This window comes from Leptidea sinapis, chromosome 10 (assembly GCF_905404315.1).
Source record: "Leptidea sinapis chromosome 10, ilLepSina1.1, whole genome shotgun sequence".
Lineage (NCBI taxonomy): Eukaryota > Metazoa > Arthropoda > Insecta > Lepidoptera > Pieridae > Leptidea > Leptidea sinapis.
The window spans coordinates 7185797-7206707 of NC_066274.1; the positions used below are offsets into that span (position 1 = coordinate 7185797).

Sequence of the window (20911 nt, forward strand, 5' to 3'; positions counted from 1 at the left end):
GGGAGAATATTTTAAAGAATGACTTTTTAATTCAGATGAAACAGGGTCAGTATAGCGAACTTGGAAACGCGCAATATCAATTGATGACTTCTGTTTCGATGCCCGTCTATGATCTGCGACACAATGAGGTGAGACTTTTTCCCTTACACATTCTTGTAAATATATATTTCATTAAATTTAATAACTGATATTGACAATGATTTCTATATGCTTGTGCCATTTAAAGGGAAACTATCTTTATTATTTGTTTTTACTTATTTAAAAGATTAATTTCTCTTTAAAATGGCAAGTTTTTTTCCAGTCCAAATGTGCTTCCAAATTCTAAATTATAATTATTAAGTGTTGTGACGTGCATGAGAAAAGTTTCCAGATTGGCTTTTGTTTCATCCAAATTGGACGTAAGCCCTTTTTTATTGCTTTATTCTTCCCTAGTAATAAAGTGTCAAATATAATTTATAAAGTTCTTACTAACGTTCTCATAATAATTCATATTGTTTGATGATTTCCCCTCAGAACATCACAGAGAATGTACTGATAAATGAAGCTTACTGGGTATCAGTTACAAAAGAGGTACACTACACTTAGAAAGTTTTGATGATTTTAATGTAAAGTTTTTGCAAGATATTATGAGAGTTTTTATCATTTAGTTCCTTTGGATTTCAGTAACGGTAAAGTCTTATTTGGCCCCGTTAGCGTTGCATCTGTCCTTGATAGATGACAATATTCGCGGTCGCTTGCCGGCTGCCCGTTGTGTTGTTCAACCCTTTTGGCTTTGTAGTATTGTAGTTTCTAATAGTTGTAGGCGTAGACCATTAGGGTGTTATGATTTATAAATAAATTTTCGATATTTCGAGTAATTTAATTTTTGTGCAAGATCATGATTTGTATTACGCACATTATTTAACTGACATTTCAGTAATTTGCCTGTTTAGAGATGTCTTTGTAGAGACACGATAATATTATTAACATTAACTTGATCTGTGCCAAGTAATGTATATATATTTGTAAACTTTTTATCAGCCCGACTATTACGACGTATGGGGCTTTTATTTAATTATTCAATAATGTTATAATCTAATGAATGTAACATAATGAAATGTTTATTTAGTGTAAATAAGCTACAGTTGATAGAAAATACTTATACTTTTCTTAGATGTGATTGTTTATAATGCATTTACCTACATATATGTTATTATATTTTATTGCATTCGTACGTCTACAACCAATCGCAGTCCGTAGAGGAGAACGGCCAGAAAGAGGTAGGCCCCTCAAAATTTTTCAAATTTTACACACAGTGATAGAAGAAGAATGTTTGGCAGAGTGGCAGAATTTGTAAGAGTCAAATCTTTATGATATATTTAAAGAAGATTTTTGTATTTCTGATACTAATAATGCACTTTATTTGAATAAATATATTGCAGGAGCATCAAAACAAGCACAGCTCTAATTCCTAAATTTCGATAAATGAATCGAACTTAACACAATTATTTGTAACTTACACAAACCTTCGAAGAATAAGGTGAAAGGTGGTTTTAAATTAAAAGATTAGTAAATAGAAAATAATGTAGCAAATGAGTTAGATCGTGAATTTATGTAGATATGCTAGTGTTTGGTTATACCTAATATAATCAATTAGACTATTTACTCATGTAGAATTGTTTACATTAATAACGTTTTCAACTAACGGGGCGTAGATGCTAGATAATTACCATTAATTAGATATGAAACTAATGACAAGAGTTTTATTTAGAAGCATAAGCAGTAATGACTCAAAGTAGAACATATTATTATGATATTTGTGTAATGTTAAAAATAGTATTATTTAGAGATGTATGCGTAACACGCAGAGTATATTTAAGTGTTGAAGTTGTATCATGTTGATTTTTTATCTATCTACCCTCTTATTCACAATTTGTAAATAAATAGATTGAATGTTTTCAGATGCGTATTGCTAGATTATTGGGTGTTGCTGGAACTGACGTCCCATTGTCTGAAATTCAAGCTCTAATGACACCATATAAGGTAAGCGATGAAATTAAAATTCAAATATTTTTATTCAAAATAGGATTTAAAATCACTTATTGAACGTCAAAATCTACCACCCATTTAAAAGAGACTGCCTCAGACCTGAGAAGAATGGGCGCAAAAAACTCAGCGGGCTTTTTTTATATAAAATATGGATTACAATGTGATATCGTACAATAAACATTTATAATTAAAGAGCCTGAGGGTGTTCGCTTTATTCCCAGTCCGTGGTGTCATTAAGAAAATCGTTTATGCTATAATAACCTTTCCCACACAAACGTTTTTAAACAATTCTTTTAAATTTCGTAACACATTTGTTTTGTACATTTTCTGGGATCATATTGTAGAAGCATATACATCGCCCAACAAAAGACTTACTAACTCGACCCAACCGAGTAGTAAAAACAACAGGAAGCCGAAATTTCAATGATTGTGTATAGAAAGAACTTCCCTTAAATAAATATTTTACAAAATTTAACCATAACATTTGCAACTCGATTAAATTACATTTAAAGTAACACCAATGCACACACTCATATATTTATACAGCACACACACTCACGCTCACAAATACACTCATTAATACAAAACAATTTAAAAAAGAGTTGCGATTTCTATAACTGCATTATAATAATTATTAATTTGCCCTGTCTTTAGTTTTTATCCCACCTAACACCTAAGGGACATGGGGATGGCTGAAAACCAGCGCTGCATGAAATAATTACTTCAAGCAGTATAAGCTGAGCCTACTCCTCTTTATCTTAATGTATATTCATAATAAGTTGATTTTGTATACTTAAATTTACTTCAAGACAGTAAATTATTATATGTTAACACACTATAGGCAAAGAAAGAAGAATGCATAGCATTTAGAAGTTACCAGCATTTCATTGTTGAAGAGTAGGTACTTGTAGAATTGAGTTCCCGTACACTCACAGTATCGCCCTGGGGACAAAATTTCAAAAAACTTCCGTCCACATTTAATTTAACTGGATTGAACACTTTATGCGGTATTTCCTTCTGTACAGAAAGCGTGTTCACGTTCATCTAGAATAAATTTCGCACCGAATGGTGTTAGTTTTATGTCGATACGATCAGTGGTTTAGGCTTGATTCATTATATATATATATATTTTTTTCTTTTCGTTTCTTCTTTAACGCTCCTGTCGTATCGGTGAGATGCATAATGCGTTTATTATTGGGAAGCTCCTTTGCACAGAATACCGGCTAGATTATGGGTACCACAACGGCGTCTATTTCTGCCGTGAAGCAGTAATGTTTAAGCATAACTTTGTTTCGGTCTGAAGGATACCGTAGCTAGTGAAAGTCCTTGGCAAATCAGACTTTACAACTTATTTCTCAAGGTGACGAGCGCAGTTGTAGTGCCGCTCAGAATTTTTAGGTTTTTCAATAATCCTGAGCGGTACTGTCTTGTTATGGGCAGGGCGTATCAATTACCATCAGCTGAACGTCCTGCTTGTCTCGTCCCTTATTTTTATTAAAAAAAAACATTGATCTCTAACGAAGAGCTTGTGAAAAGCAATCTTATTTTTGTAATCCATTCCTATACACAAATAAAATTTTGAAAATTTTAGGTCGGAGTGAACGGTTATGCCTTCATGGTCACCAACAATGGATACATTCTTATTCATCCTGATCTAAGGCCTGTTGTAAGTATGCCAAGATTCAACTATGCTTATATTATTATAAAAAATATTTTGTTACTACTAAATCAGTTAAAAATGTTAGACGTAACCCTGTTAACACCAAAACTATTTTCATTTTAACTAACTTGTTAACTATTATTAGGTATATTCAAAACATCGTAATGGATAAAACATGTTGCGGTATATTTTCTAACTTATTAAAACTACCACGGATTAGTTTGATATTACGCATTGAAAAGGTTGCTAAGGCTATATGCAAGCCTCTTATTAGCTTATGTAATCTAAGAACGACGACGCAAAAGTATTTTTTTCTAATTTTTTGTGTAGCAATAAAATGTTACACGAATGTATACTAGTACTAGCTGACCCAGCAAACGTTGTATTGCCGATATTAAAATCGCGATACAAAAGTAACTGTTGATCGTAGATGGGTGAAAACTTCTATCTACGTTTTCTATATTCTTTTGACAGGTCATTTTCCCATCTTTTGATTTGACGTACTTTTTATAATGCTCAAAAGTAAACTATAGTAATAAAATGTTGTTAAAGTTTATAAAATGGTATTATTTCAGTTCCAACAGATCCTGAAGCCAAGTTATAACAGTGTGGATATGATCGAAGTGGAGTTATTTGACGATGATCGAAGTCCACGAAATTTTAGCAAAGAATTAACAGCTGTAAGTACTTTTCCTCAAATAGTCATGTCTATTAGGGCACACTAAAAGTTTTGCATTTCTAGCCAATCGGAACTATTTGAATTTCGAATGTTATATTTTTAGAAACGTTGCAACCTCATTGATAATAAAAAAAAAACAATTGGCGGGAAATCATTTGTCAATTATTTTTTGTCACACATCAAAGTTCTACGTACGCAACGAAAATGGAATTAAGTAAAAAATATTTTAGAGCGATGATTTTTTATAATTTTAAAAGTTCTCCCTCTCCGCAAGACTATGCCGCTCGTCTTCAAAATGCTTTTGGGAGAGAAGCACCTTGCTTGAGTACCGTGAGGCGATGGTTTGCTGAATTTGAGAGAGGTCGGATTTCTTTACATGACGAATTTCGTGAAGCGGATTTCAACTGCCCTCAACGAAAATAATGTGGTTACTGTTAAGCAGCTAATTGAAGAAAACCCGCGGATTACCTATGAGACAATAAGAGGACTATTGGGAATTGGTATGAGCCAAATTCAGAAATTTTTACACGAAGACTTGAAAGTTCGAAAACTTTGTTGTCGTTGGATCCCTCATGAACTGACAGCGGAACAAAAGCGGGCTCGCGTGGAATGGTGCTCACAGATGCAAATTAAGTACGACCACGGACATTCTATTGCTGTTTATGACATTGTCACAGGAGACGAAACGTGGATTTAATGTTTTGAACCCAAAAAAAACACCAATCTTGTGAATGGCTGTTTGAAAATGAGAACACGCCAACAAAAGTGAGACAGGCGAGAAACATTGGTAAAAAAATTATCGCATTTTTTTTCTCAGCTACAGGTACCCATCTGCCGCCATCAATTCCGCCGAATTAATGCCGAGTGGTATTCTACCATTTGTTTACATCATGACAACGCTTCTTCGCACACGGCTAACAAAACTAAGTCATTTTTAGCTTCCGAAAAAGTACAACTCGCCACCCATCCTGCACATAGATAGCCCCGACCTAGCCTGTGATTTCTGTATTTTCCCCAAAATCAAAGATTTGATGAGAGGTTTCACTCTACCAATTCCGAAGAGGCAGTGATAGCGTTCAATCAGCACGTAGAAAACACGCCTTCAGATCTGTGGTCCTCCTGTTTTAAAAAATGGTTCGATCGCACGAAAAATTGTTAAAAATAGGTAGTATTTTGAAAAGCAATAAACATAATTTTTTGGTTAAAACATGTTGTTTTTTTAAGTTACGCAAAACTTTTAGTGTGACCTACGTACCTATTATCTAGCAGCATTACTTTCAAAAGCCAGTATATTTCAAAATTATTAGTAAAATAGCCCTACGGTATGTCGATCCGCTACAATTTACAATACCACAGACTTGTTGAAGTAAAAACTTCTGTAGCGGCTTTGAGCACTTTTCTTGGGATGAGTTTAAAATGTTACACTCTCGTCAGGACACGTGGCCTGAGCGAAAATTCGTAAGATAGTCGTTGAAATTATGGATGAAATATTTATACTTCTAACTGATTATAGTTCGCCTATTTTAACTTAATGATCATTGGATTAGTGTTTGAATCATTGTGAATAGCCGAAACACCGCGAGGGCGAGGGATCGAATCTCAGGCGTGAAATATTTTTACAGTTAGTTTAGTTTTTGCTTTGTCATTAGCGAAGACTCTCTAAGGTTGTAGTTATACTTGTATTTCTTCGTTCAAGTTTTAACTTCTGTCGGGACTCCCGGAGTGCAACTCATTTTTTTTTTCTTTTTAAATCATTTTTAATATCATTGCGTATCTTTTAGTTGCGCCAGGACGTGATAGACCAGAAAACTGGCAATAAGATAATGAGTGTGAAATATCACATGGATGATATGGTAAGTATTTATTTTCTATTAAATCAACCAACTTCTCTTCGTATTCATTTCTGTGTTCATAAACAATTTCGTGTCCTTAAACCGGCGCACATAGGACTGATATGATGGAAGGCACGCCTGACTATTTCGATCATTTTTACGTTTATTTATTGATATATAGATAAAGACATAACAGTTGTAAAGCCATGGCAGTAAAACACTGAACATAACAGTGTGGGAAGAAACTAAGAGGCCTTTGAAAAAGTTGGGCAAACAACATGAAGAGGTCTCCAACACACTAAAGTCGTCAACATATTATTTTAAATTTACTACGTTGCTGAATAAAAGCATATAAAATTATCTTTATCTACACCCATGCTTTAAATCCTCTATTAAAGATTCTGAAACAGTTAGCTTACTGCCAACATTAGAACACTCAATGTTCTAATAACCATTACATCATCCAAACGAGTGTTGTAATGTTGTACTGAATTTTATAATAACGCTCCTATGTTTTTTTTTCGATCCCTTCATGCGCAAAGAGTTTTAACAGACAGCCACATTCTTATTGCTCGATGCGTGGTATCTGTATGAATTTCAAAAAAAGAACATTTTCGTTTACGCGCGTTCCACACTACCAGAACGTCGTGCGCCGTAAATAAAAGTAGGTTATTCGAATCCCCGCCATTTTTCTTCGATATTTTTATTATTTAGTTTACAAAAAATGAGCGATTCATTTTAAACGCTGCAAAAGAACATTATATTCGAGTGAATTTTAATTATTGCAATGTAAATTACTACTAAAATAAATAATTGTTTCATTAATACTTAGTTTATTTGTATATAATCAGTAATGAATGATATTAGGTTACTAGTAGGATTGGTGTTATAATGTTAGCAGTAAGCTAACTGTTTCATAATCTTTAAGAGGATTCATATTCTGGGTGTAGATAAAGTCTTGTGTGAAACTGTTGATAATTAGGTATTAAAACACTCGTGTGATACTATTATCAATCCACATTCGTGTTTTAATACCCCTTATTACACAACAGTTGCATAAATAACTATTAAATATCAACATAATTATGAAGGTACCGCTGAGGATTTTTCGTTTATAAGACCGCACTTCAAACTCCTTATTACTCCCAATTAAAATTTACAATGATACATTCTTACTACTCGGAATGTACTGAATTTATCTATCTAATCTACAAACACTTAAGTGCTATTTAAGTAGAAATTATCATAGTTTTATAATATGACGAAGTTTTTGATAATAATCGAAAATTGTCGTGTCATTTATTCTCGACCAATCGACTTTGGATTCGAAAACTCATAAAAAATCGGCTCACTGTTTTAAATATTCTTAGCCTACATTAAAACCGTCATAGAGTCTCCTACAATATATCTAATAGCTAATATATAAATAATGTGTGCGAGACAGAATATCTCTAACGATATACCTAAAGTGAGATACATTATGAAAATAAGGGACGACACGAACATGACGATCAGCTGATGGTAATTGATACGCCATGCCCATTAAAAAGCAGTGCCGCTCATGATTTCTGAAAAACCCAAAAATTGTGACTACAACTGTACTCGTCACCTTGAGACATTGGATATCAAATCTCATTTGTCCATTAATTTCACTAGCTATGGCGCCCCCTAAAACCGAAACACAGTAATGTTTACACATTACTGCTTCACGGCAGATATAGGCGCCGTTGTGGTATATAATCGCCATAATCTAGCCGGCATCCTGTGCAAATGAGTCTCCCACTGGTGTGTGTCTGGGAAATTCTCTAAACGTTGCCCTACTCTCTCATCACAATGAGCATAGTCTCCAAGTACACATAGGGGGCACTATACATCTACAGATTTTAGTGCTTATTTCCCCCAATAATAATAATAAAAATAACGCACACATTCATAAATTGGAATTTGTCCGTGTTTATCAGGCTGCCTTTCTTTCGTCTATAATCTATATTGTAGTATATTTTTATTCTATGAAAACTGTAATCCGATATTCAATAGGCAGAAACTTATACATCTCAATATTTTTCTAGAAAAGAGTGTCTCGAGGGAAGAAGCATTATTTCTGGACAGGTATAAGTGAGTCTCCGTTCACTCTAGTGCTGGCAATACCAGAGAACTACGGCCGGCATCGAATCACCCCTCCTCCCACCGACGATATCCATAGACTCTCCCTCACTTCCAAGAACATCTCGGCAAAACAATACCTGTCTGATAAGTGGAGTGTGCACCCTGATTGGTAAGATATCAAATGAAGTCCATTTTCAACAGCGGCGGCGTATAGCAGTGTCATTGAGAGGTCAAATATAGAACATAAGACTATTATCTTTCTTAACAAGCGTACAATAAGACATGACTGCAGCTGGTAGATATATCTGCGCCTTAGTTTCGCTCACCACTCAAGGCCTAGCTATACTTAGGTGAATGTAGTGCATTATAAGGCACGTATCCCATTTAAGCTAACTATGGGCCTTATGAGGAAGCTCATTGTCGCTCAGAGGGTAATGCAGAGGGCTATGCTTGGAGTTTCCCTGCGAAATCGAATCAGAAATGCGGAGATCCACAGGAGAAACAAAGTCACCGACATATCCCAAACTGAAGTGGCAGTTAGCAGGGCATATAGTACGACGGACAGTTGTCCGGTGGAGCAGAACAGTCCTCGAATGGCGACCACGTACCGGAAGACGCAGTATTGGTAGGCCCCCCACAAGATGGACTGACGAATTGGTCAAGATCGCCGGAATACGTTGGATGAGGGCAGCGCAGGACCGATCGTCATGGAGATCTTAGAGGGAAGCCTTTGTCCAGCGGTGAACGTCTTCCGGCTGATGATGATGATGATTATTTCATTTATTTAGATCTCATATTTATAGTATGTCATTACTAATCTGTTTTCTTCTGGATCAAAGGACTTCTATGAAGATATAGAAACATGTGAATTATTTACGTTTCGGAGAATAATAATTATTGACATTTATTTAGAGAGTTTTGAAGTTAGTGTTTTTGAAATTCTTTCACATTCATTTAAAAATAATCGACATTGTAAATATAAAATGCCATCAATTCATAACTTGGAAAAAAAAACAATTCTCGCAACTCAGTTCTTCTACCGTAAAAACTTGTGAGATCCATGTCGTCAATTTACTTAGACCTTACTTATGGGAAGTTCTGGCTTAAGTTATTAAGTAATAAGCTAACTTATTAACATCTTATAGTGACAATATTATATTATTATATATATACTAGCTGACCCAGCAAACGTTGTATTGCCATATAAAGTAAAAAAAGAAGAAATTAAAATTTTTTGGGACTTAAAATATAGATGACGACCGATTCTCAGACCTACCAGATATGTCGTACTACAATAATTATTGTATTTGATTGCCATCTTGCAACCCTATTGCGGATCTGTAGATGAAACCTAATAAGTTACATAAAAACCGCGATACAAAAAATAGGTGTTGATCGTAGAGGGTTGAAAATTTAGGGTTGTATGTATTTTTTTTTAAATTTATTTAAAAATTAAAACAAAAACATTAGGGGTGGACTATCCTTAACATTTAGGGGGATGAAAGATAGATGTTTGATTCTCAGACCTACCCAATATGCACACAAAATTTCGTGAGAATCGGTCACACTGTTTCGGAGGAGTTTAACTACAAACACCGCGACACGAGAATTTTATATATTAGATGGTCAATTAAAAATCTTCTTTGTTTTAAATAGATTCAAATTCAAATATTTTTATTCAAAATAGGATGTGACCATTACTTATTGAAAGTCAAGAACTAACCCATTCCAAAAAGAATGCCTCAGACGTGAGAAGAATAGGCGCAAACTCAGCGGGCTTTTTGTTCATCAAAAAATATGTTTACAAAGTAATATTATACAATTAAACTTATTATTTAATAGCCTGAGGGCGGTCGCTCCATTCCCAAGCTGAGGCATCATTAAGAAAGTCATTTATGTTGTAGTAACCCTTACCAAACAATCATTTTTTTTAACAATTCTTTTGAATATCGTAATACTTTTGATTTTAACATTTTAAAATCTAGATTAACTTGACCATCGCATGAAAACACAGTGTATCCTTTGTTATTTTTTACAGCTATAATACTTATATTACATTATTAGATTGTTTTGTGCCTTTCTTAAAATAGTAAATTTGTATGTAGCAGTAATAAAATTGTATTTAAGGTTATATTGTCGTCATTATGAACGCACTTTCTCTACACCCGAGGAGGAACTGTTGTACTTTCTGGAGCGAGTCGCGAAACCTGGCTGGCGATGGCCAGCCAAGCCACGCCCTCCCGAACATCACAAGAATAAGCCGAATCATGACAAACATAATGGTATGTCGCCAACGAAAAGGGTTTTATTTTTCTATCGCATTAAAAAAACTGTAGTGTCCGTTAGTCTATACATTTGTATGGAATATGAATTTAAACATATTATAAATTGAAACACTCACTTTTACTGAATTAGGCGTTACTTTGCGGAATTCCATAATTATACAAATGATTTGAGTTTTCTTTCGTGTTAATTCCGCCAATATTTGTCTTTAAACAATTCGACACGTTTTTCGCCTCTACACGAGGCATCCTCAGGATGTGTTGTTTGATATTCGCCATTTTAGCGCTGTTGGCCATGTAGCGAGAGTCTTCGGAACTAAAACTAGTGATGACAACGTAGTGGACAACATAGATGGTGGGAAACAATTTGCAAAAAAATTGTGTACTTTTGATTCTTGATGTATAAATAACACGGAAAACGAACAAAATAAACAGGGTCAGTGTTCATTATATCACATGCTATCTCTGACTGTCAAAATAAAAAGAAAGTGACGGGTAATATTTAATGAAACATTAACTTTAAGGATGCTTTCTCCAACAAGCGGTAAGTCTTAGTACTTAAGTACAAAATTTTAGTATAAATTTGTTTCAAACAATAATAATTATAGTTAGTTCTAATGTGCATTTCAGGGTCAGTAGAAGGCAGGGACAGAAACAAATCACCCACTTCTATGCCCAGAAATGAATATTACTGTGAGTAATAATATTTTTTTTCAAATACGTTATTTTAGCTGAATACCTACTTTATAATATTATTATTTGTAACTATTTAGATATTTTTATTTATATCATTAGTAGGACAAGCAAGAAGAGAATCGCATAAAAAAATTGAGGTGGAATAGTTTTCGGTACTCATGCGCCGATTCCTCCTGCACTAATTATAGTCTTTTCGTTATCTGTATCAGTTCTTCAGGATTAGAGATTATTTTATATCCCATTCCAGATACAAAGACACCTAGGTCTTTGTGCCAAAATCAATTGGTTGCTACGAAACTATCATTCTTTTAAGACTAATGAAGCAAAAAGAAATAATAGAAAAACTAAGTAAAAAGTAGAATATAAATTTCAATAAGTTTTCTGTTAAACGTGTTTTAGTTTTTTTTTCTTTTTATTTTTCTAGTAGGACTTATATTTCTGTTGATTGCAGGCGACCATGGCTTAATGCAGGCGTTAGTCTACGACGCAAGGAATACAGCCTGGTTTAACAAGAGCATATCTGATTCTGCAACCGATGAGAAAGCGTAAGTATCATCCGAAGTGTCAACTATCTAGTTTTCGGCCATAGATAACATTACATACAGCTCCGTTAATGCTTGCATAAAAGATGAAATTATTAATTTTATTTATTTAAATTAAAATGCGTTACATGCGTCTTAGTTACTAAACAAAATTGTAGTACTAAATAATTATCACATGCACCTCGTAAGGCATAGCAATGAACGACAGAGGGGCAGACATTCAAATATTTTTTTCCTCTAAGTATTCATTAATAGAAAAGTAACTTTTTTCCAAAAGTAACTTTCAAAGAGCTTATGAATTTCTTAATATTGGTTTCGGCTTCTTATTATAAAGTGTTCTGGTAACTTATTATAAACTTGTACATATATAAAGTACAATAGTAGCAGCCATAGAGAAACTATATACTAGCGTAAATTGTTTCACCATTTGACCAACCAAAGTAAAAAACCAACGGTATCCAGATGATGATTGGTAGCAGGTTAGACTGCAAATATATGAGTCACTGTTGCTATCTCAAATGGAATGGAGAAATACTGACTCGAATAATAGTAATAAGTAGTAAGTTAAGATTATGTTTATTTATGTATTACTAACGTAATTTTTTAACAGCCGTTCCCAATATACTATCTACAGATAGAAATAAATTACTACCTTCTACTATCAGTAATTAGCTGTTAATGATCTGAAGCTGTCCCAATATACTCGATAAGTCATTCTTATCGCCTTATATTGAGACGCGTGAATTGAAATTTTAATACATACTTCTATCACTGGTAAGCTTTATGTCCTCCCATTGACAGACAGCGTGTACGGATTAGGTGAGCTACCGTCTACCGTTTATTGGGACAGAAAAGTCAACGATAGTTACGATTTTTATCTCAAGTACTCTTACTTGAGATAGACTGAATATTGGGAACGGCCGTAAGTCTTACTAACATGATTTAGAGTCTGTAGTTACTTGAAAGTAAAGTTTTATTATTATTATTAAAGACAAAGCAACCATGCAAGAATGAAGAATATCTCTAACGGCGATACAGGAAGATAGAAAAGGAAAGCGTATCTTTTTTTATTGTAACTGATTTTGATTGACAAGTTTGTAAACAGCCAGGTTTGGCATTAGCTACTTAGGCTGGGTGGCATTATATAGGGATTGCTTGTAACTAATTCTAGTAGGCTTCATAAGATACATAATAGCTTTGAGGGTAAATGTATACACTTCTATAATAAAGTCCCAGCCACTGTTCAGGCAGTATCTATAAATCAATTTAAATGTTTTATAAGAAAATGGCTCTGTCGTAAATTCTATTACTCCACTGCTGAATATTTATATATTCAGCAGTGGAGTAAGAGATATGATCGGACAGCCTGGAACTAGATTGTGATTATTTTATAGCGATAGAAATGACTGTACAATATTGTATATTTTTATTGAAAAGAGCGCAAAAAAAGAATGCTGGGAGAGTTTCTTGCGCCGCTTCTTCTCTCTCAGAGCGCCATTTGTTTCCGAAGCGGTAGTAGTATCTAGTATTTATTAGAAATGACATCAAAAAGAATTCTAAAGGAATCAATTTTGAGAAAATAAATGTCTTTTATGCCCTTTATTAGCTGTTATAGTTAAGATTTAAGTCAAATTTAACGTTAACTGTAACTCTGACTTTAATATACACGGAATGTGTTGTACCATCGTATTCCTCGGCATAGTTAAAGTATATCAAGTCAATATCGAATATTTATTTGAAACTTCTGACAGGTCGCTATTTAGGTATTTTACATTAGCAATATCTTTAGCCGGCGAAGATTGGACGGTTATGTTTAACAGTTAAAATTATGACGTCATCTAAAAATTGTCAAATGGTGGAACACATTTTTTGCTTAACCGGTACATTAGCATGTTTGTTATTGCTAAAGAGTTGTTCAAATTGGTTGGTTTTATCTTTCACTCGCCCCGCTACACATAATACTCTTTCTCGTTCGTCCAATGGCTTTCTTCCCACGTCATTCGTTTATAACTGTGAACAAGGTCTTAGACTCAGGTTTCAATTTTTAACATAGGTGTTAGATTATTCACAATAATTATTTCTCTTAATTACCCATGACTTTTAATAACTGTAGAACAGTAGTGTAATGCTTTTCGAACAATCAAATCTGTTTTTAATCCAATCAATATTGCTGCAGTCCGTTTAGTGAATAATGCACAAATAATTAACAATGCACATACATTTTACCATTCCGCCTGGATAGCCCATTGACAAAAGTGATCGGATTACTGCCGAGGTAAAGTATTGCAGCCTGGGATTTAATGGTGAATTTCGTTATTGTTGTTTTTCATTTGAATATGTTTAACTTGAAATACAGAAGGTAATATAAGAAATATTGCGGAATGTTCTTGAGTGATTGGTACCTAATTTCAGCTTAATATTTTCGATGGCATTTTCATTACACCGTATCATACCATGAAAGAAGACCGTGCTATGAAAGGAAAGTATTGTGGTGTTGAAAATTGTGAATATAACCAAAGAGTATATAATAGTATAAGCACGGAAGCCTCACTCCGCAAAATTAATTAATCAAATAGGGACTCTTGTGGTCATACAATAAGGTGTAATTCTGATCGCACAGCGCTACCAACCTACATTTTTATTCACCTAGAAGTTGTATCTCTTTCTATCGCGTGACTGTTACCTTTTTTGACGACATTAGGGTTGACTTCTTTACCTACAACTGTACCTACCTAGTATAAAGTAATCTTATAAAAATAGCTTCGTTTTTTCTATACTGTAAGGAGGTATGTAATCGTAATTTTAAATCAATATTATTTCGTTGTCAAACCTACATTAGTTGCAGATAGTAATATATGCGCTGGAACACCACAACATAGGCAAACCCACTTAGTATATAGGAAATAAATAGGTAGCTGTCATGAATGGTAATTTCATTATAATAATAATGACTTAAAATTTGATTATTTCAGTGTCTTAAGGAATAAAAAATTTAAATTTGGTTCGCAATGACCTTTTATATGTCTTGCTTTATTTGTTTCTCCATTTTTAAAATATCGGTGAAGTAGGTGACAACCAAGCTCGCGCGTACGCACGCACTGCTCCCTCTTGAGTCCCTACTGGCTGGCCCAGGGGTGGGACAGACGCCTTAAAGTGACGTTTTCAGAAGACTGGAGTGCCATCTGTTAGTTGGCCCAAAAATGAAAGCTTTGTCAGCTGTCACTCGCTTTGAAACCTTTCAACTTTTCTTATTTGTGTCACTGCCCACTCATCATAAAATGGCGGCTACTTCTAGCGTTTGCGCAAGTATGTAGCTCTCGTGTTCCATTTTGTATATTTACACTTCTTATCTAACCTTTATGTTCTATGTTCTGGCAAATTAAATAACTAACTCTACGCGCAATTTCAACATGGTAAAAAATTGCAATAACTACATTAAAAAGTACAGTTAGTTATTTAATTGCGTCACAACATTAAAAATTAATTTTATAATTTCGAGCTTATATATAGTTATTATCGGGGCCAATCTCCAGATGGCGCTAGTTTTCAAATAGACAGCTCATAATGCGTAGAGAGGGCTCTCTTTTCCCTATATATTATACTCTTTGGGCTGGCCTACTGTGCAGAGGCCGCCGACCTACTTACAATTTCGATAACTACATGGGGATTGAGACAGGCCTGATATAACCGACTAGACCAATCCGCCGAGAATCAACATTTGTAAGATAGAATATTTTACCGGCCGACGCTTTGACTACATCAATGTTATCAAATCGTGCTCAGTCGACGAAACTGGTGGTAAGCAACGACTATAACCCATTGGTTATAGTCGTTGGATGACTCTCAGCCTATTTTGTTAAACAATAAAAATAATATTTAAAGCCATTGAATAAATATTCCCTCGCTATTCCTGCTGTCAGCTTCACGCGAAAAAACTGGGAGAACGACACCCATATCGACAAGACACGCTGTTGATTCGTTCTAGTGGGCATTGTTGGCCTTTTCATGTTTGTTTCCGTACCTGTTACGTTCATAACACGGTCATGGTATGAGCCGGTGTGGACTCCGTATATGAATCACTCAAACGTATTATTTTTACATTTTATTTTTTCTTTGTGTATTTAATCATTTTAATGGCAGCTCAGGATTTGTAAGTAAATATTGTGGTTTAGCTCACTTGGAACAATGTAAGTTTATGGTCACAACTGTTGTGTTAATAAATATTCAATTTCTCATCTTGTCGTTACTAAACTCAAACTTTTTTGATGATAACGCTTTATGGCCCGAGGATTCTGCGCGATGGTAGGTATATTTCGCACCTAGAGCGCGAGGTGACACGCCTGCTCAAGGCACCTACGGCCTACCTCCATTTGCCAACAAAATAGTCTTCAACCTACCCGATAATGATAATTGGAAAAAAAAATTGAATCCAACCATTTTATCAATACTTAGTGACCACAAACTACGTAAGCGATTTGAATAATATTTCACATTACATTTTGTTCGTAGGACGGAGTTCATACAACGTTTCGGTTACATCGTGGCATTCCTCGCGACGCACAGCGGCCTGACCAGATGGCAAACTCATCCACTCAAAGAACGTGATGACAAGTAAGTTTAATGAATTACCGTGAAGTTTTTAACCGAAATACTAACTTAAGAGTCAACGAAAACTGGTACTCGTAAAAGGCTGTTTGTCCATCTTAATATGAAAAGTTATTCAATAACTTAATCAATCAATTTATAACCTAGGTCCTAAAGAATCATTAAGAGAAAATATTAAAGAAATGAACATTTTGACTGTTGCTTCTCAGTATATTCTTGATAATGTTCTATATGTTCATAATCACGTTTTCAAGAAACTGTGACATTCATGATGTTAACACGGGGAACAAACATAAACTTGTTATGCCTATTACTCGGTTAAGTCGAGTTAGTACCTAAGTCTCTTATTGGGCGATGTATGTGCTTCTATAATAAGATCCCAGAAAATGTACAAAACAAATGTGTTACGAAATTTAAAAGAATTGTTAAAAAACGTTTGTGTGGGAAAGTTTACAATAGCATAAACGATTTTCTTAATGATAGGTACCACAGACTGGTAATGAAGCGAAACCCTCAGGCTCTTTTATTATAAATGTTTATTGTACGATATTATTGTAAGCCATATTTTGATATAAAAAAAAACGCCCGCTGAGTTTCTTGCGCCCGTTCTTCTCAGGTCTGAGGCAGTCTATTTTGAATGGGTAGCTGGTAGCTTTTGACGTTCAATAAATGATTTTGAATCCTATTTTGAATAAAAAATTGTTGAATTTGAATAAACTCAAAATAAAATTATCCGTGAAAGAATCTTTAGGGCGAGATAATTGCATTTTTCGCCCCAATACCTCAGGTCAAACGTGATCTTTGTGCAGGCCTGAATTCGGCAAATTCTGGCCACGTGCGATTGACGAAGTGTGGTATCGGCGCGCTATCGAGCAGCACTACATCGACCCCCTCAGCTATGTGTACAGCGTGGAGATGAGTACCGACAAGTTCCCCCTTAACGTGACCTCAGCCGTCGTCACCGCCTCGCACGCAGTCTTCCACAGCGACGGCCACCGGAAGGCACCCGCCGCGGTAGTCGGCTTTCAGTTCAGACACGAGAGACTTAGCGAGTGGTTTGAGAATATTACTTCGTCGGTAAGTTTTAATCTGGTTGTCGACAAGTTATCACCACAGCTCAGCAAATCGGTGATGCACCTCTTTTTGTTTAAATTCAAAATGCATTTAATCTGATGGGCATTGGGCATAGTAGTAAGGATGTGAGTCGCTGGCCATTCCTCTAACGGCTGTTCCCAATATTCAGTCTATCGCTTACTTCAGATAAAAATCGTAACTATTGTTGACTTTCCGTACACGCTGTCTGTCAATGGGACGTCGTATAGCTTACGAGCGATAGAAATTTGTATGGAAATTTCAATTCACGCGTCCCAATATAAGGCGATAAGAATAACTTATCGGGTACCGGTATATTGGGACAGCTTCAGATTATTGACTACTGATCACTGACAGTAGAAGGTAGTAATTTATCTCTATCTGTAGATAGTATATTGGTAATGGCCGTAAGCGACCCATTTATACCATGCTTTTTATGTTATTTCACATACCTACCCTTTGCTTAAGATTATTTTATACATAGATAATGAAATCAGAATGACAATCTTTGATAACAATATACTTAAGTAGGACACAAATCTTGTCAGTGAATAGGAAATTATTATGACATGTATAAGTTTCTGCTAGTAAAATGAAAATGATATGTGATATTTCAGTGCGAGCACAAGGAATGCGTAACGTGCGCTTCAGATGATTGGGAGTGTTACCTAGTGGATAGTAACGGTTGGATTATTGTTAGCAAAGATATCACGCAAACGGGACACTTCTTCGGAAAGGTATGAATAGATCTTTGAATAACATAATATAATGTCAACGAATATAAATGTTTTATTTTTATGAAAATATGGGATGAGACGAGCAGAACGTTCAGCTGATCATAATTGATACGCTCTGCCCATTACAATGCGGTGCCACTCAGGATTCTTGAAAAACGCTAAAAATTCTGAGCGACACTACAATTGCGCTCGTCACCTTGAGACAAAAGATGTTACGTCTCATTTGCCCAGTAGTTTCACTAGCTACGGCGCCCGAAACACAGTAATGTTTACACATTACTGCTTCACGGCAGAAATAGGCGCCGGCGCAGATGTGAATTAGTTACGCTCTGGCAGCAATTCTGGGATATGTTAGAAATTGGTTACACTCACATAGCGACCAGCAGCCACCGTTGGCCATAGTGTTCGATAACATACCTCTCGGAATACGGTGGTATTCAAATTCAAATATTTTTATTCAAAATAGGATTTATAATCACTTATTGAACGTCAATATCTACCACCCATTCAAAAGAGACTGCCTCAGACCTGAGAAGAATGGGCGCAAGAAACTCAGCGGGCTTTTTTTTTATAAAAAATATGGATTACAATGTAATATCGTACAATAAACATTAATAATTAAAGAGCCTGAGGGTGTTCGCTTTAATCCCAGTCCGTGGTGTCATTAAGAAAATCGTTTATGCTATAATAACCTTTCCCACACAAACGTTTTTTAACAATTCTTTTAAATTTCGTAACACATTTGTTTTGTACATTTTCTGGGATCATATTGTAGAAGCATATACATCGCCCAACAAAAGACTTACTAACTCGACCCAACCGAGTAGTAGGCATAACAAGTTTATGTTTGTTCCTCGTGTTAACATTATGAATGTCACAGTTTCTAGAAAATTCCTCAATGTGCTTATGAACATGCAAAACATTATCAAAAATGTATTGAGAAGCAACAGTCAAAATGTTTATTTCTTTAAATTTTTCTCTTAATGATTCTTTAGGACCTAGGTTATAAATCGCGCGAATAGCCCTCTTCTGCAGCACAAAGATAGTATTAATATCGGCCGCACTGCCCCATAACAATATACCATAGGACATAATACTATGAAAATAACTAAAGTATACTAATCTCGCCGTATCTATGTCAGTTAACCGTCTGATTTTCTTAACCGCATATGCTGCAGAACTAAGCCTATTCGCCAATCCTTCAATATGGGGGCCCCACTGCAATTTATATCATGCATGTCTATATGTCCGGTTGTGGCCGTCGTGACCTAGCTGTTGGCACTCGTAAAGGCTCATACTATATCGTCAATAACTGTCTTTTACTAAAGGTGCGGCCGGATATAATGTTGAAACTGGTGGAAGATGAGGTGTATAAAGCGGTACACGTGGTGGACTACCAAGCGGTCTGCTTCAGAGAGAAGAAGACTACGAATCCTGGCTCCGTCATCACAACGGTGAATTACTGAAAGTTTTAAACTATCACGATTTTAACACTTTTTTTTAATGGAGGAGAGGACAAACGAGTGTACGGGTCACCTGGTGTTAAGTGATCACCGACACCCACATTCTTTTGCAACACCAGAGGAGTCATAATAGAGAGTTGCCGGCGCTTTTAAAAAGTGTACGCACTTTTTTGAAGGTACCCATGTCGTAGCGTTCTGGAAACACCGCACATGGAAGTTCATTCCACAGCTTTGTAGTACGTGGAAGAAAGCTCCTTGAAAACCGCACTGTGGAGGACATCCAGATGGTGGGGATGATATCTTAGCTTGTGGCGTGTCGTGCTAAGGTGGAATTCGGCGGCAGGAATCATTTTGAGAGCTTTTTCTTGGCACCGCCTTTTATTTTGAAGCTGAGGTACATATGTATATACCTACCTAGTAAATATTAATGTTAATTTAGTTATATTTCCTATTAGTTACAGATTCCTATAGCTAAAACTAGCTAACTAGGTAACTTTATTATGTGAATCCTCGGAGGTTAAATCAAACTTTTTTCCCAGTTATTATAAATACCTTACAAACTTACGAGGAAAATAGAAGGTATCAGTTTTACATTTATTTTGCCAATCTTTATAGAAAGGGCGACGTGTTGATATGGCAAGGTACAGAACATTGCATCTTGCATGTATAATACCACGCGTAGGCTAAACTATTTTCTGGCCCCCCTATTTGTAGCGAGGGTGTAGCTAGGATTTTGATAAGGAGGGGGCAGGCGTAGACAAACCAAGAATATATCAGAGAATCTAGATTCAACCACTCACAGTACAAAAATAAAATTCACCTGCCAATGGAATCAACTTTGTTTTTGTTTTAAGGGGTTTCAGCCGCCCCTCTGCTACGCCCTTGTTTGCTCCTGCGAAATATTTGTAGCAAGCCCAGTTGGCAACTACAATACGAAGGCTCTTTTCGAAAAAGGTGTACTTGGTATAAATTAAATCTTCAATGTTACAGCCGCTTGAAAATCTACGAATGATCATGTCCTGGCTAATTGCAACGACGGTATGGTTTTACAACACTGTGTCTGTTACTCTGGCACAGTCCAGCTATTCCTTCGACGACGGTGAGTAGTCTTCTAGTACTGGGCTAAATGTTTCCTGTTGTGTGGTGTTAGGTTAGACGTAGCTGGGATTTATAGATAGGACATTAAGGT

The 20911-nt window shown here is 35.5% G+C and overlaps 1 protein-coding gene across 12 annotated transcripts in view; it reads left to right on the top strand.

Annotated features, from left to right (window-relative positions):
* The window catches only part of LOC126966426 (voltage-dependent calcium channel subunit alpha-2/delta-4), a 31708-nt gene that overhangs the window by 3871 nt on the left and 6926 nt on the right, over positions 1–20911 (top strand). For 3 of the 12 annotated variants that reach the window (XM_050810454.1, XM_050810453.1, XM_050810455.1), the window contains exons 10-26: positions 36–128; positions 514–570; positions 1233–1259; positions 1942–2022; positions 3620–3694; positions 4264–4368; positions 6149–6220; positions 8269–8474; positions 10433–10587; positions 11218–11280; positions 11735–11828; positions 14068–14100; positions 16335–16436; positions 17240–17507; positions 18140–18259; positions 19588–19713; positions 20713–20821. In XM_050810454.1, coding sequence (XP_050666411.1) covers positions 36–128; positions 514–570; positions 1233–1259; positions 1942–2022; positions 3620–3694; positions 4264–4368; positions 6149–6220; positions 8269–8474; positions 10433–10587; positions 11218–11280; positions 11735–11828; positions 14068–14100; positions 16335–16436; positions 17240–17507; positions 18140–18259; positions 19588–19713; positions 20713–20821 — 1786 coding nt within the window. The other 9 variants (XM_050810458.1, XM_050810456.1, XM_050810463.1 and 6 more) reach the window with 7 other exon arrangements.